A 16,104-nucleotide genomic window follows, 5' to 3' on the forward strand; every position below is an offset into this window, starting at 1 on the left:
GGCTACAACATTAAAATGCATATCATAACATTTCACTTCTTTTTTTTTTCCCTGCTGGTAAAGGCATGTGCATTAACAGAGGCAGTTTCCCTTGTTAGATTCTTTCAACACTGACACAAAATTCAAGTGCCTAACCTTCCTAAATTATGACAATCTGAAATTCTGGGACTACAGTCCTTTAAAGAGGGACTTATCCCCCAAATGAGAATTCCCACCTCAGAATACTTGCACAAAACCAGGCAGTGTTAGTGTGCACTGATGAAAGGCAGGGAGAATTAACCTAGAAATTACCATCCAGACTATTTCATGCTACTTTCTCAGCACAGTTAAAATAGCTGGCATGTAGCATTACATTAAGACCTCTATGCTAGAATGGAATGTGATGCATTCTACTTCCAGATCAAGAAGTTCACAAAGCATCTAGGGCAGGGGTTCCCAAAGTTTTTATGCTGCAGCCTGGCAAACTGCAGCCAGAATTTCTGGTCGGAAGACAGGTAAGGATCCCCCCACCCCTCAGGCAGGGGGGTGGGCCAAACTCTGCACTGCCATGGGCCCTGCAGAAGGAGCTGCAGCCTCTCTTCCCAGCTCTAGGGGGCTGCAGTTTGCTGGTCCACAGTCATTTCTGGTCCAGCAGCTGACTGTGCTGTGGACTGGCACTGGGCCACACCCCGGGGATTGAGAACCCCTGGTCTAGGGCTCTGTCCCAGAATCTGCTGCCCCTACTTTGATCACTTCACACAAAATCCAGTCAACTTCTGTAACATTTGTCACTTGGAGTTCAGACTGCAACAATTTACAATTAACTTAAGATATCTGATTGATAAAAAGGAACTCTCCTCCAAAATCTTAGTAATAAAGTTAGAGTAACAGTATTACGGTAATGGTGGTTTACTGCATTCTATTTTTCAAGCATGCTAGAGCATAATAGCGTTTAGAATACTCAAAGACAGAGGTTTGGTTTTTGGCTTACACTCCATTATGATCAACACTTTTCAGTGCCAAAAGAATAAAAAACTCTAGGCTCACATAACAGAAAGCTCTCTAGTACTTGCATCTGTACAGGAGGATTAAAAAAAAAACAAAAAACCCCAAACAAACAAAAAAAACACCTGCTAGAAAAAAAAAATCCATAACATTTACAAGAATATCCCAAATTTGAAAGCATCTTAAAAAAACTGCTAATTACACCTTTCCTAAATTCCTAGAATAAAGAAATTAGCCACTCTCTGAAAAACAGATTGGTTAGGACACAAAGATAATCTCTTTTTAAAATAAAACTCATTAAATCAACAATTTATATGCACTGTTCTTACCTGGTCTTGCTGTTTCATGCACCACTGGAGCTGGAGCACCTAAGAAGATATTTTGATAATTGCCTTTTCCCATAACATTATCTCATAGAAATAGTAATAGGACACAAAGAATAAGTTAATTATGTTAATGCAACCTTATCTCCTTTTAATTTTGGTATTTTAACTTCACTAATAATTTCATTTCATCTTAGTACTCAACATTTTACTTCTGTAACCTTTGCTAATATTAGAATTTTTAATTAAAATATTCTTAGCAAGTCTTGATTTTTAAAAAATAAAATAAAAATCACTGTTTACCAAACCCTGCAATATATCAGGCAGACTAGTACAAATCACAGAAGTACTCACTATTAAATGTTAATTTGAAAGTTTAACTAAAAATGTTCATTAGTCTGCATTACCAAATATGCCCATTCAGGTTATTTTTATCCAGGGTTTAGTTATTTTAAATTAAAAAGTAGAGGTGCACCAATATAATCGGTCCATACAGGATCAGCACCGATAAAAGGAAAATTGACGTTATAGGCAATCGGCTTTTGGCTGATGTAACCCATGTCACCAATATATGTTGCGTGCGTGTGCGCAGACACAGTATGCATGTGGCCAGGAACGCAGCCAGACAGCTGGAAGAAGAGTGTCCGTCTGGTATAGTTGGGGGGGAGAGGAGGGCAGGGCAGATTGAGGCCCCCACAGTAGGGGAGGGAATGGGGTAAGGGCAAGGTGGGCTGAAAGACAGAGCCACACACGGCTTGTCCAGGGGGTGTGGGGAATAGGGGGGACACTGTGCACATCCCAGGGGTGGCATGGGGGGCACATGCCCTCTAGATTTGTGTGCAGGGCAAGAGTGAGCTGCCCGCTTCAGGCTCAGGATCAAGGGCTGTGCTGGCCTCTTCCTGGCAGGGGGACTGGTCTGGGGCTGTGCTCAGGGTGGGTGGGAGTTGAACAGGTGACAGCACTGGAAGAGGGTCTACAGGGAGGGCTATGGCCACCCCAAAATTTACCCTGTAGCCACTCCTCCCAGCGCTGTCGCTGCTCATCCCACCCCTATGTGCAGCCCCAGCCCACTCACTGAGAAAATTCCAGTGCAGCTCCTGGCCCCAAGCCCACAGCAGGCAGCCTGCCTTCGCCCTGCACACAAACCCGGGGGGGGGGGTACATGCCCCCCCCCTGGGGTGTGCACGTGAGAACAGCAGCAGGAAGCTGTTTCATTCCACCCCACCACCGATAAGCTGCCCCCACAGGTCCGTCTCGTGCCCTGCCCCATTCCCTCCGTCACTGGGGGAACCTTGATCTGCCCCCCATGCCCCCAACCCCGACCTACCAGCCAGACACTGCTCTCCAAGCTCCCAGGCTGCATATCAGTTATTGGACTTGGCCGATAGGGCTGGTTAATAATCATGCCATCGGTATTGGCCAAAAAGATCTTTAATGCACCCCTATTAAAATAGCATTGAGAAGCCATAATTGGGATCATGGCCCAAGTCTGCTACATGTTGAACACACAGAAAAAGTCTCTATTTCAGAGAGCTTACCATATGGTCATTTAGGCCCAAAGAAAATTAGATTTTAAAATCTATCCCCCATCCTGCATTCCCGGAGAGTCCAATACAGACTTTCAAATCTACTCATACAGATCCAATTACCACCTGAGGGTTTTACAGTGGTTTTTCCAAGTATTTTTATGCACAGTGTTACTTTCATACTTATAACTTCCCTAATTCTATTACCTCTCCCCACAGCTCCAGCTTTCTTATATAGCTCTACAGCGCTCATATAGAACTATCATAGCACATACTAAGAAAATCCCAAAAGAGAACATCTTGAGAAGTTCAATATACCAAAAAACAAACAAAAATTATTTTTTGTTGCAAAAACTTGCTCAAAGTTTAATCACCCAAAGCAGGTGCCTGTCTTTCAACTTTTCAAATGCCTTCATACCTGCTAGATTAAGCAAAGCCTACCACCGAGCATATTATTGGTTTCTGTACCAGGTAAGTAGTTAAGGCACAGGCTGAGTTCACTATCAAAGCTGTTAAAACTTGTTTCCAGTTTCCATACACTAAAGTAATGAAATGTCAAGAAGAAAAAAAAAAAAAAAAAAGTTTAATCTGATTTTTTTTTAGAATAATCACATCCAACAGTCTTCAAAGGTTATACCCCTAACCCATCTCCCATATGGAATGGATGTCAAACTTGGCAATCATTGTTTCAGAGCTAAATATGCCAAGCCAACTCCCAAACAAATCCAAAACATAAAATTATAGTAGAACTAAAAACAGATTAAGAAAGGGACAGTACTGTATCTCAAGCTTGTCTTTTTTACTGACCCATCAACCAACATCATTTGAAATACAGAAATCCACTGATATTTTATGGAGAAAAGAGTTCAGTGATCTCCAAAAGAGAAAAAGAGGACAACCTGGGGAAATACAGAACAGTAAGTCTAGACTTCAACACTTGCAAAGTTATTGGAGAAAATCATTTTTTTAAAAGTTCATTCAAAAGCGTCTGGATGAGGAAGCAGTTATCACAAGGAGTTAACATGGATTTGTCAAGAACAAATCATGCCAAAACAACTCGATTTTCTTTTTTCCGAGAATAACTACTTGGGTGGATGAGGGAAATGCACTAGACTCAGACTTTAGTAAGGCTTTGGATACATTCCCACAAAATATTCTCATAAGTAAACTGGAGAAACGTGGGCTAGATACGCAATTGGCTGAATAACCACAAGCAGAGAGGTAACTATATATGAATCGATACCCGGTTAGCAAGCGATTCCAAGCATAGGTTTCAAAGAAGTCTGTTCTGGGTCCCGAGTTACTTTAACATTTTTACTAGTGACATGGAAGCCAAAAGACAGAATTTTCTGACCAAGCCTACAAAAGAAAACTGGGGAGTGCTTGTAAATTGAGGGGACCAAAAAATTAGAATTCAGTAGAATCTGTGCAGATTGGAAAACTGGGTACAAGACAAGAGAACAAGATCCATAGACAAATGCAGTATAACTAGGCAAAAAACCCCAAATGCACAAATACAGAATGGGCGATGACTGGTTAGCCAGGAACGTTATTGAGAAGGATCTGGGCATTTTAGCAGATGGTAAACTTAACAACAATAACAAAAAGAGCAGCAAATGCAATTCTGAGCTGCATTACCAAAAGTATATATTCAAAACACAGGGGGAGCTAGTAGCACTCTACTCAACACCAGTTAGGCTTCAGCTAGGGCAAAGCTGTCCAATTTCTAATGGCCAGGTGCTACATCCTTCATGGGCTACAAGGTCCTCACTGCAGTACACTGGTGTCCCAGCACCCATCCCCAGCTCCCTAGCCATGGGCTACCCTGATGCACTGTACTATGTGGGTGCCCTAGCTGAAGACACCCCTAGCACGAATGGGCTGTGCTGCATCTCACTGCCCCCTGGAGCAAGTGGAAGCCAGAGAAGGGGGGGGGGGAGGGAAGGGGGCAAAGACCCTGGCTGCTGCTATAGCCAGTGAGGGGAGGAGCAGCAGCTGGGTGGGAGTCAAGGGTCTGCAAATTAATGCCATGTGGGCCACATGTGGGCCATGAGTTGGACAGGCCGGAGTAAGTGTATTGTGTAAAGTTCTGGATTCCTCAATTCATATAAGGACATGGAAAAACTGGAGTGAATCCCAAGTGAGCAATAACAACAATTGAGAGGTTGGAGTGCAAGCCATGAGGAAATGTTGAGACAACTAAGTATGTCTAGCTTGGAGAAAAGAAAACAAACTCAGGTAGGTCATGATAGCAGTTTTCGAATATGTAAAAGGCTGCCATAATGGAGGAGAAGAACAACTATTCTCTCTTGCTGCAAAGTTCAGGACACAAAACTGTGGGTTTAAACTTCAACAAAGCAAGTTTGGATTAATCGGGGGGGGGGGGGTGCAGGCAGCACAGGACAATGTATTTACTGGTAGCACAGCTGACTAGTGGAAAAAGCTGGTCAGACAAGTTACAGAAAATCTCCCATGCTGGAGGTTTTCAAGGAGAGGCTAGGTAGCCATTTGTCTGGGACAGAACAGAAAGTCTGCATCCTTCAGTTGTTCAGGACCCTTCCAATACTATGACTATGAAACATCATGTTGACCAACTTGTGAAGAACAAGCTTTTTCCCCATTAAGCCTCTCTGAGAAAGATTACTGAGTAATAAACAATTTGAAAACTCTTAGAAAAGTAACTGTCTAGATTCCTATAGAGTTGCCAAAATATGTTAGGACCTTCGGATGGACTACTTATCCCCAACAACTCATGTAAATTCATCTGAACCTGTTCTTGGTTCTGTTGCTGTAGCATCACATGGCATAAGAAGGAACATTGTAGAGGCCCTCAGTGTTTCCATCCTTTCCCCATTTTTTGCTGAATGGTAAATTAGGAAGAACAGACTTCCTAATTCTGGTCTGTCCTCATATGTCATTTGAAGAGTGAAGAAAATTAACTTTTTTCTATACAAACCTGGCTTCATCAACACTCAAATAAATTGAGTTTAGGAATGAATTCTGAATCTAAGCCATCTCATTCATTGTGAAAAGTGCAGAATGTTTTATTGTATTTTCTTGGTACTCCACCAGATAACTAGATAAATAAGATGAACTAAAATGATCAAAGTTCTTGAAGAATTGATGTAAACAACTAATTTTTTACATATTCAGGAAGAGGACTGAATTCGAGGCTTATTTTGTTAATGGCTGTAGCTAGAATTTGGGTTGCCATTCTTATACGTACAGGGTAACTTGAATTGACAAAAGTGACATTTCTCTAAGGAATATCCGAATGAATTTACGAAGCATCAAGACCTTGACTATTCCTATTCGCTGAAAGTAAACTGGATCCTGGATTACATTCTGTTTGTAAAATTAATTTTTGAAAGCTGGAAAAAAAAAGAAGTGGAAGCAGACTCTCAATTAGTCTTTTAAACAAAGGGTGTGTGTGCATGCGCGTGTGTTACTGGGGGGAAAAACCATTCAGCAAATTTCTTCACAGGAAGTCCAGTACTAAAAAACAGTGCATTTGAGTGGCATGGAACAAATATTAATATTGATATCTTATGTCATATACATTATGACATAAGAGATAAATACGTATTTGTGCATGCGTATATATATTTTTATATGCACCCACAGGAATATTCAGGAAGACATATTCAATACTTTCAATGAAGCCTGAAGTAGCTCCAAGGCTTTCCTTGCAGCTCTTACAACAGAAAGATTAATACCAGGACACTACGTTTCTCTGTGATTTCATCTCAGAATTATCTATTCATTGCTGGCTGGCTTGAGCTCATTTTTTTTGAAAGTTGTGTGACTTTTGTTGAAAGTTTTATACTAGTAAGATTCTTTTCTATCAAATCAGAAGCCTGGTCCTTTGTGAACAACTGGGGCTTCTCACCTCTTCACATGCATCAGAAAAGACATATCCAGGGACCTTATGTGAACGTGTTCAGTGTCTATACAGAGCGTACGTCCTAAAAGTGTAAGCCTTCATGGTTACTGAAGCACTGAGCTTGTAATGTTAACAGGTTCATGTTGTAACTTCTTCCAAAAAACTTAACAAAAAATGTTATTTAGGGGGAAACTGCATGGATTTCAGCAAAATTTGCCTAATTCCTTAGATTCCTGAAGACTGTTAATGTCATATATCTACATCTGTATAATAAATTTCAGATTTTAGCCAGAAGAGTGGTGTTTTGGCATTTTCAGCCATCTACATTTTGACCAAACTGACAACAGACTTGGATTTACATTCTTAATCCATAGTTCATGAGGAAAAAAAGACACTCTTGGTAAGGCCAAACAGTCCGTCTTCATTACAGTTAGCTTAACCTGTGTGTGGGCAAAATGGACAGCCCTTCCCATAACCAAACTGGCATAACTGTATCCATCATGGCCCTGTTCTAAGGATATCACATAGGTCTTAGCTGTGTGTTAAACATGCAAAGTTTGGAATATCCTCAAGCATATAGATAGAAAAATTGCTTTAAAACATAATAACTAACCTCCATGCTTATTCTTTGACCCAGATGCCATATCATAAGCAACATCCTCAAATATTTGCATCTGGAGATGTTCAGCTACATTTTAAAGCACGTACCAATTTACTTTTGCACAAGAACTGTAATATGGTTCATTATTGAGGAATTCAGTAAATGCATTGAGCAGCCAAAATCCTGAAGAAAGCAGTTTAATCATTTAAACCCCCCCCCAAACACTCCTTGGAAGGTCGGAAGAAAGAAGAAAAATTTTATACTTACAATAGGGATTCATGGCTCTCTCTCTCTTTAAATTATGAAGATGCAAGTCATTCCCAAAATAAAATAAGAAAAAAATATTAATGTGCTACATCATTCAAAGAAGTGTATTTTCCGAACGAACCTTTCATGGACTAATTCTAACGTAGGTCAACATTTCCATTTTTAAATTTAAAAAACTGTACATCCTTCATGATTTTCTGCAAACATGGAAGTGTTGACAAAGCAGTATCATAAACTTAACCTTATGGTATTAACGTAAGACAATCCCAATATTACATGAAGGAGATGAAGCACTTCTTAAAGATGATTAAAGTTTGATACACTGGTCTCAGGGATACCATGCAAAACCTTGATTTTTGTATGTCTGCAGCTCCTGAAATTTTAAGAAATTAAAAACATTCTTAATTTTTTTAAATTTAAGAGCTGCAGTTTAAAAAAAAATCAATATTTTGGGCTGATTTGGAAAATTCCTGTGGCCAGCTGTATCTTTTAAAGTTATGAGCATAACATGAAGAAGAGGCATAATAGTTTTCCCATCAACTGAATCCATCACAGGTCATTTTTTGGGAGTAGATGGAAAGAAAATTTCCATATCAAGACACGGATAAGACTGACATAATACTGACCTGTTTCTAGGTCTTTCCCGATTTAAAGAAAACAAAAACAACTCACCATTAGAAAAAAAAAAAAAAAGAAATAATTCATCTTATTGAAGTAAAACCATCTTTATGTCAATGGTAGAGTTGTTCAGAGCACTCCAAAAGTAGTAGTAGTTGAATGGCACATCTGAAATAAGCAGTGCCACAGAGCAAGTGCTGCATTTTTCTGATAATGCAATACAAAATTTCTTAAACAGCACAAAGTTATGCAGTAGAGAAGCTAAGATAGCAGCCAAGAGACCATGAGAGAAGCAGTAGCTTCAATTCTTGCATCACCATAGCACCAGTATAAACTGATGGTGCGATGTAATTTCAACTTGGGATCTGGGCATTACAAATAAGTTTCCCAGTTTATTATATAGACAAAAGAATTATCATTATAGATAAAATCATTTGCCATTCTAACATGAAATCTTGCATCAGTCAATAGCTAGTATCTGATTTGCAAAAGGAAGACAGACATATACACTGCCCACTGCTGAACTCAGGGGAACTTGCTGCAGAATTTTTTAGATAGTCAACTTACAACCTTGTTTCTGCTTCACTATTGCTTCCAGTAACATCAGGGTAGTGACTCCATTGTTCACAGAGAAAAAGCCATTCTAAATTCTGTCCCTTTTAAAGGTTTCTTCAAAGAGAAGAGCTGGGCTAGGACTGAAAATTCCTATGCTTCGGTCTTAGGCCCAACATGAAGTTGCTTACAGAAAAGTGGAAGCAAAATGCCCAGCTGTTTTTCAGTTAAGGCTGGGAAAAGTTAGTGTAACTATTAACAAAGTGTCTAACTTTAGAAAACTGTAAGTCAGAAACTCCTGCTGCTTTTCAGAGTTCAAACCTTCCACGCACCTGGGTTAGCACCTAGGCTAGTTCTCACAAAACTAAAAATTTGCATATTAATTCGCAAAACATCTTGTTTCAACCAGGAATACGCTGAATATCACCATATTTAAATCTCACTAAATATGTACATTTTAATTGACCTCAGTGAAATACCAAAAATCCTTATATAAAAGCTCTACCAATTCTAATTATTTAAGGTCTCACCAATAGTAACCCCAAATTTTATGGGAAAAAAAGCTGAAAACAGTTTAGGCACTTTCTGTTGTGAAAGATAAAACTCAGAATAAGCTAAACTAAATCAATAAAAACAAAAACATAACATCAAATAGGAAATTTGCACTCCTGTTATATTTCAATTGAGAATTAAATGAAATTTAAAAGTTGGTATTTAAGTTACCAACTCTTTTACTGCCTACCGTGTTCCCAAATGTATTCAACTGATGCATTTATCCAGTGTATTGATTTTATTCAGAAGGCCATATCAAAGGATAGAAATTTTCGACTATGAAATATTTGTAATCATGTGTTCCGAAATCTAAATGATTATCAACAAGATTTCTCCCCCGGCTTTCTCTTTTCCCCATAGGTAACAACTGCCCTCATAAATCAGGAAATTCCAAATATAAGTCTTGAACTTCAGATTTTTTCCCTTTAATAGTAGGTACGATTGCTTTGTCTGTCCTCTCAGGAAGACAGGAAATTAACGTAGCAGGAAAGAATTTTTAATCCTACTGAGATTCCTACAGGCATCAAGGTGACTTGATCTGACTCAAAACACTTTGCCCCAAAGATTTTTGTTCTCGGAGGACACTTTTTTGTGACTCAGCGTGACTAAACCCTGCCTGGTCATTTTACATTGCTTCATTTCCTAAATTCAAGCGAGTTCAGAGAACCGTAACCAAAAATATTTATAATTTTATATAACAAAATTATAGTATACCAGGCACACACACACACACACACACACACACACACACACACACACACACACACACACACACACAGAGTAAACTCATTAAGAGTCGACTGAAGATAGCGAGTCTCAAGAGTAGAACAGAGTTGAAGAGAGCAGGTAAAACAAAGATTCTTGACTAAAAGAAACAAAATGGCAGTCATTCAGGATGGTAGACAAGTAAAGAAAGAACAGAGAATCCCAACTAAGGGAATTTTTCTGGTAAAGACTTCTTGGGAATAAAATCTATTTTCCCCAAAGAATATTCTCCAAAACCAAAGTGGCAGAAGCATCTCTTCCTAGGAAGTTACAACTGTAACTGACAAGATTCTAGAAAGTGTTCTCTAGGAAACAACCATCAGCTGGCAGACAACTGACTTGGAATTTGTTTCTTCCATGTAACATCACTGTAAAACAAGAGCCAGAAAACCCTTTTACCTGAAATCCTCTCTGATCTATTTCTAAGAATTTGCAGCCCCAATAGTAGGCAAATTAATGACTATGGCTGAACAAAGGAGTGAGACTATAAGCCAGTGATATTTTAGGACTAGATCAGTGGTGCTCAAACTTTTTTCTCCACTAGGCTGAATGGGCAGCATCCAATCCCTCCACGTATCAGTGGACCCAATCCAATGACCTGAGCCGGCACAGCAGGGCCCCATCCAGCTGCACGGAGGAGAGTTGTGAAAAGAGATTTGGCCCAGCACTAACCTGGTCCTGTGGCAGGGGGAATGACCCAGCACCAAACCAGCCCAAGGGGAGAAGCAAGTGTAACTCAACCCTGTGGAAGAAAGGGGGTGTGGCCTGGCCCCAAACCTGGCCAGAACAGAGGAAAGGGGACATGGCCCAGCCCCAACCTGACCAGATGTAGGGAAGGGTACATGGTGTGGACCTGCAGCATGGGAGAAGGGGGGGGGGGAAAGGCACGCACATGGGGAAGAAGGGGAAACTGCCTAACTCTGAGCTGCATTGTTGGTTCTGGGATTTTGACAGTGGGGAGGAGTAGCAGTATTAACTGCCACTTCTCCTTTGTTATCAAATTTCCTGACCCTTGTGGAGCCCTGCAGGCCAGATTCCCAGACTCTGCAAACTGCATTTGGGTGAAGGGCCAGAGGTAGAACACTGCTGGACTAGATTATACATGTATTTCTTCAGGAGCAACTAAAGATCTTTAAAAATGCACACCATACTTTAACTCAAGTTAACTTTTGAGCACTGAAAAACTTTAAGGACTTGCATCTTTAAAGAAACTTTATTCCTTTCCATATACCATATTTACCCAGATCTAAGACAACCCTCCAATAACTAGATTCTAGACATGGAAAACTATGAATTTGTTTTAATTTTCCATGTCTAGAAACTAGTTATTGGGGGATCATCTTAAGTTCATCCCCATGTAGCACTGCCACAAGGAAAGCAGTGGCAGGGAGAGTATCAGCAGGCAGTCTGCTTCACAACCCCTGTCGTCCCAAGCGCCCCCCCCCCCCCAATTTGTCATCCTCTGGTGTTTCCCCCCCTGCCCCAACCTTTGCAGCTGCTCTGGCCATCTCCACTAAGAGTATGGAGCACCCAGCCAGGCCAGGCAGTAAGGGCAGCTCTGGCTCCAGTCTCCAGCCCCAGGGCAGGGTTAGGGCCAGAGGCACAGCAACTCCCCCTGCCACTCTGCATGCCCCTTCCCTGCACTACCCACTGCTCTGTGCATCCCCTTTCTATACTCCATGCATCCCTTTCCTACTGCCCTTTTGCCATGAGCTTTTGAGCCTTTCACATACGTTACAAAACGGGTCAAGAAAGCTGGGTACAGTATTTTCAATAGCTACTATAAAACGTCACAGCCCCTAGTCCTGTTAAAAAACAACCCCCACCACTAACCTCACAAATCTATTGAACTTCTCTCGCAGACTTGGACAGACACATACAGTTAAGGCCTAGGAGTATTGTTAATTAACAGTTTAAGTCCAATCTCTCCATACAATTACTCTAGGAAAATGCTGTCCGTTCACTATTCCTTTAGCTGTTAATTATTTTTAAGGCATCTCTAAAGACAAATGGATGTTTTAATGGATTAATATCTTTTACTGAACCAACTACTTGTCAGGAGAGATATTAGATAAGCTTTTGAGCACTTTGTGGAAAAGCATTACATAGTTCTTGGACCATCACAGGCACAGCAACACTCTAACAGATTTGAAAGCCTAATGAATGATCATGCTTGTATTTAATCCTTTTCCTCATCAGAAAAAATGTTGCCAAAAAAAAATATCAGTAAGGTGTAGCAGACTGTGTAGCAGACTGTCTGTACAGAAATCAGCTCTTTCTAGTTTTAGAAGTTCTCATGTTAAATCAGTGGGCTCAAATGGGATTCTGCAAAACCCTTTCAGAGGTGCCATGGCACAGGTGCTGGGCCATGAAGTGTAGGGGGAACTGTCCTCCATGCCTCATGCACAGAGAGAGAAATTCAAAGCAGGCTGAAATGGTCAAACCTGTTACACCACTTCCTGGTCTGACCCTGTCCTTCCCACCTCAGCAATGTCCAAAACTCCTGGAAACAGAAATGTACAAGGCACATGGAACTGTCCCGTATGCCTCTGTTTCTGGGAGAAGCATGGGTGATGAGGGGAGGTTAGAAAGCAATGGCTGCAACAAGAGCATGCACTCCTGCCTGTCCTGACTGTACATAGGTAGACACATGGGGCAGTTCCATCTGCTGGTGGCAATGGTGATATCAGTCTTGTCAATAACCACCAAGTTAAGCCAAGGCAGCACAACATTGATTCTGAAACAGATCTTCAGTCAAATTAAGAAGTTCTAAAAGGGTGTCCTCAATCTAAAATGGTTGAGAACCACCATGTTAGACATTAGCAATGAACAACTGACTCATCCAATCAATACACAAGGTTAGGGGATCACAACTAATATTAAGACAGGTTAGCTGTTAAGAAAACATAGTAAGAGCTATGCTTGCACCTTGAGACATGATATAAAAAATTGACTTTTTAACTGGATTTTTTTTTCTGGCCCGTGAGGAAGCAACAAGTCTATGAGGAAGCCATTAAATTTGATTAAATTATTATAGCAAGCAGCTTCTTATTTTATTTATTCTTCTATTTACATTTAAAGATTTTATTAGTTCTCTCTTAACTAAAAACTTGCCATTTCTAAATTTATATCATCCTCAAAAGTTTTCCTCATGACATACATTCAGATGTATTCAAACTTATTCATAAAAAAAATCCACCAAATGTAAACACCTGGGAAGTAGGGACTTACTCAAATCGCAATAAACGGCAGTTTCTGCAAACATTGCGAAAAATGGCAGTTTTTGTAATTTTGCCTGGAATCACTGTGGGGAGGGAAATCTTACTGAAAAATAAAATGCTGGCTCCCTAATGGGAGCCAGTGCAGCCCAGCCTCACAGCCTGCTGGGGATGGCTGGGAGCCACTGGCACAAAGGACAGCAGCCAAGATGGTGGCCGCACCCCTTCCCTCCACCACTGATAGGCCCAAAGGGCTGCCTTTCATGTGGCCCTGCCCCCCTACCAATTAGCAGCAAGGGATAGGGTCATATGAAAGGCAACCCTCTCTGCCAGTCAGCAGTGAAGGGAGGGGCCCCTCAGCCACTTACTGGTGGGCAGGAGGCGGCTTGCTGTAAAACAAAACAAAAACAAAACAAAACTACAAAAATGGTGCTGGGTGCTGCAAGCAGCCCACAATTTTTTCTTCGCCTCAGCGTGATTTAAGTAGATGTCTACTGGGAAGTTAAACTAGATTTTAAACTGCACTCAAAACAGGACTTTGCAGGTCAGGCTACTTTAAAAGCACATTTCACAATACATTTTCACAATGAGTGTTAAATTACAGTCGTACTTGCTGCATTATTTTGTGTTTTAACAATCCTTGAAAAAAAAAAAACAAACAAAAAAAACAAAAAAACAAAAACCAGAATCCTAGCACAAAGATTAGTGCACTCTTGAATTGTTCTGAAGATTCAAGTTTTCAACAAGATCATGAAAAAATTAAATTGATTACACAAGCATTTCAAAGGATCATAGAAAAATAGGGCTGGAAGTGACTTCACAAAATCATCTCATCCATCTGCCTCCTCAAGGCAGGAACATCCCTGTCTAAACCATCTCAGACAAATGTTTGTCTAACTTCAACTTAAAACAAACAACCCCCCCCCCAAAAAAAACAAACTTGAAGCCGTCTCAGTGCTTAAATCACTCCTAGTGAGAATCCTTTGTAATATCTAACTTGCAACAAGGAAGATTTAAGTTAGGGACATTACTTCCAGTCCCGTCTTCTGTCAAAAGATAGTTCATTAGCAACCTTTTTTGTATTTGATGATTTAATCAAGTCTCCCCTCATTCCTGTTTTGTCTTCTCCGAGTGAAATAAATCCAATTCTTCCACCTTTTAAAAATTAAGTTACTTACACTACATGCACAAATTTTAGAACCAAAGTCTGTATGCACAATGATAAAAAGCATATTACATTACCTTCTTATGCTTTACTCCACGATAATGCGACTGCAGGCTTATAGAACTCATGCATGGAACTTTACAAATCTAAAAAGATAAATTTCAAACAAAGTTTTCAATTATGTTACAGCCAACAGTACTATAAGAACACTGTTGCGTGAGCACTGCAAGAATATAAATCACATTTTCTCACATGCCCCCAAAATATAAACACATGCCTATTTTTGGAAGGCCTCAAGAAAGTAACTGAGGCCTGAGATCTCTTGCAGGCCTCAGCACACTGAGTCCAAACCAGTATGTGGCTGTGGGCCATGTGCTGGGTTGGACCCAGAGACCCAGCCATGGAGCAAACCTGTGCGCCGGCCCAATCTGGCACATGGTTGGGGAGGGGAGCTCCCTATGGGTCCGGAGATTTGGCCACGTGGGTGGGGGAGGGAAGACAACCAGTGGCAGTGCTAATTGCTGTGGCAACCAGAGCCACAGAAATTAATACTGCTACCACTTTACTACCACCTTCACCACCAAATTCCCAAACCTATGAGAAGCATTTTTTCTTGCATAATGCGCTCCCTTAATTTTCCCCTGCTGGTTTTGTGGGGAGGGGAGGGAAGGCAATGTGGGTTATATGTGAGACAATATAGTATCTACTGATTAAAGGATGAGTATAGGATGCCATTCATGGATCCTATACTGAGTATAGGATGTGTGAAATTAAGTGAAACATCCCAAGATGACAAAAAGCATTACATAAGGAAGTTGTAAACAAGCCTGCTCAGACATCTGGGAAGTAAAGTTTAAAAAAAGTAGAAGTTTTATGTGAACTATGTTTTTAGTAACAGTTTTTTGAACTCTGCCTCTCAGTTTCCAGATTCTTACATTTGCAGTCTTCCCTACAGATTATTAGTGGTCTGTAGAAGGAGCTGGTCACACCATGCAAAAAGGGTATTGAGGAGCTGTAACCAAAAGGTTTGCTAATCCACTGCATTACTTATGTGCAAAAGGCTCAGAATACAAACAGTTCAAGACGACTGTTTTACTGCACCAAGGGCAGCACAAAACAAACTGTAGTCTTTGAGATAAACTGTTTTTGATAATAGACAAAAAATATGGACAATAGAACAGCTCATTTGTAGCACACATGTACCCAATGTTTGTGAGTTCAGATTGTTTGGGTGGGGATACATCTGTGTCCTTCCTGTGGAAAATATCTATACTTTAAAGTACATAAATCAGTTCTCATAAACTTCGAACAGATGGTACTTCTCTTGTTCCTAAGGACTGAAGCTAGGTTTTTCTGAATCACTCAACTGAATTTAAATGTAAATTCCAAGCAGGTAAATTACCAAAGTGCCTTTTTAAAATTTGGTCCTTACTATACTTATCTGGATGCTTTATGATGGGGGTGTCAAACATACGGCTGAAAGGGCACATCTGGCCTGCAGTCCCATCATCTGACCCCTGGTGCAACCCCTGGGTTGACTGGTATGGACAATCCAGGCCAGATATGGCTCACAAAACCCCTCTTTCCCTCTCCCTTCCTCATATCTGACCCAATGGCCATTCCAGTTGGTCTGACACATACACTGCATGT

The 16,104-nt window shown here is 40.6% G+C and overlaps 1 protein-coding gene across 1 annotated transcript in view; it reads right to left on the minus strand.

Annotated features, from left to right (window-relative positions):
* The window catches only part of LOC102559927 (uncharacterized), a 43,612-nt gene that overhangs the window by 25,649 nt on the left and 1,859 nt on the right, over positions 1-16,104 (minus strand). Inside the window, exons 3-5 of the mRNA XM_006264731.4 lie at positions 14,532-14,600; positions 7,585-7,609; positions 1,314-1,352 (exon numbers count right to left, since the gene is read on the minus strand). Coding sequence (XP_006264793.2) covers positions 1,314-1,352; positions 7,585-7,609; positions 14,532-14,600 — 133 coding nt within the window. The remainder of the gene's footprint in view (positions 1-1,313; positions 1,353-7,584; positions 7,610-14,531; positions 14,601-16,104) is intronic.

This window comes from Alligator mississippiensis, chromosome 3, assembly GCF_030867095.1.
Source record: "Alligator mississippiensis isolate rAllMis1 chromosome 3, rAllMis1, whole genome shotgun sequence".
NCBI lineage: Eukaryota > Metazoa > Chordata > Crocodylia > Alligatoridae > Alligator > Alligator mississippiensis.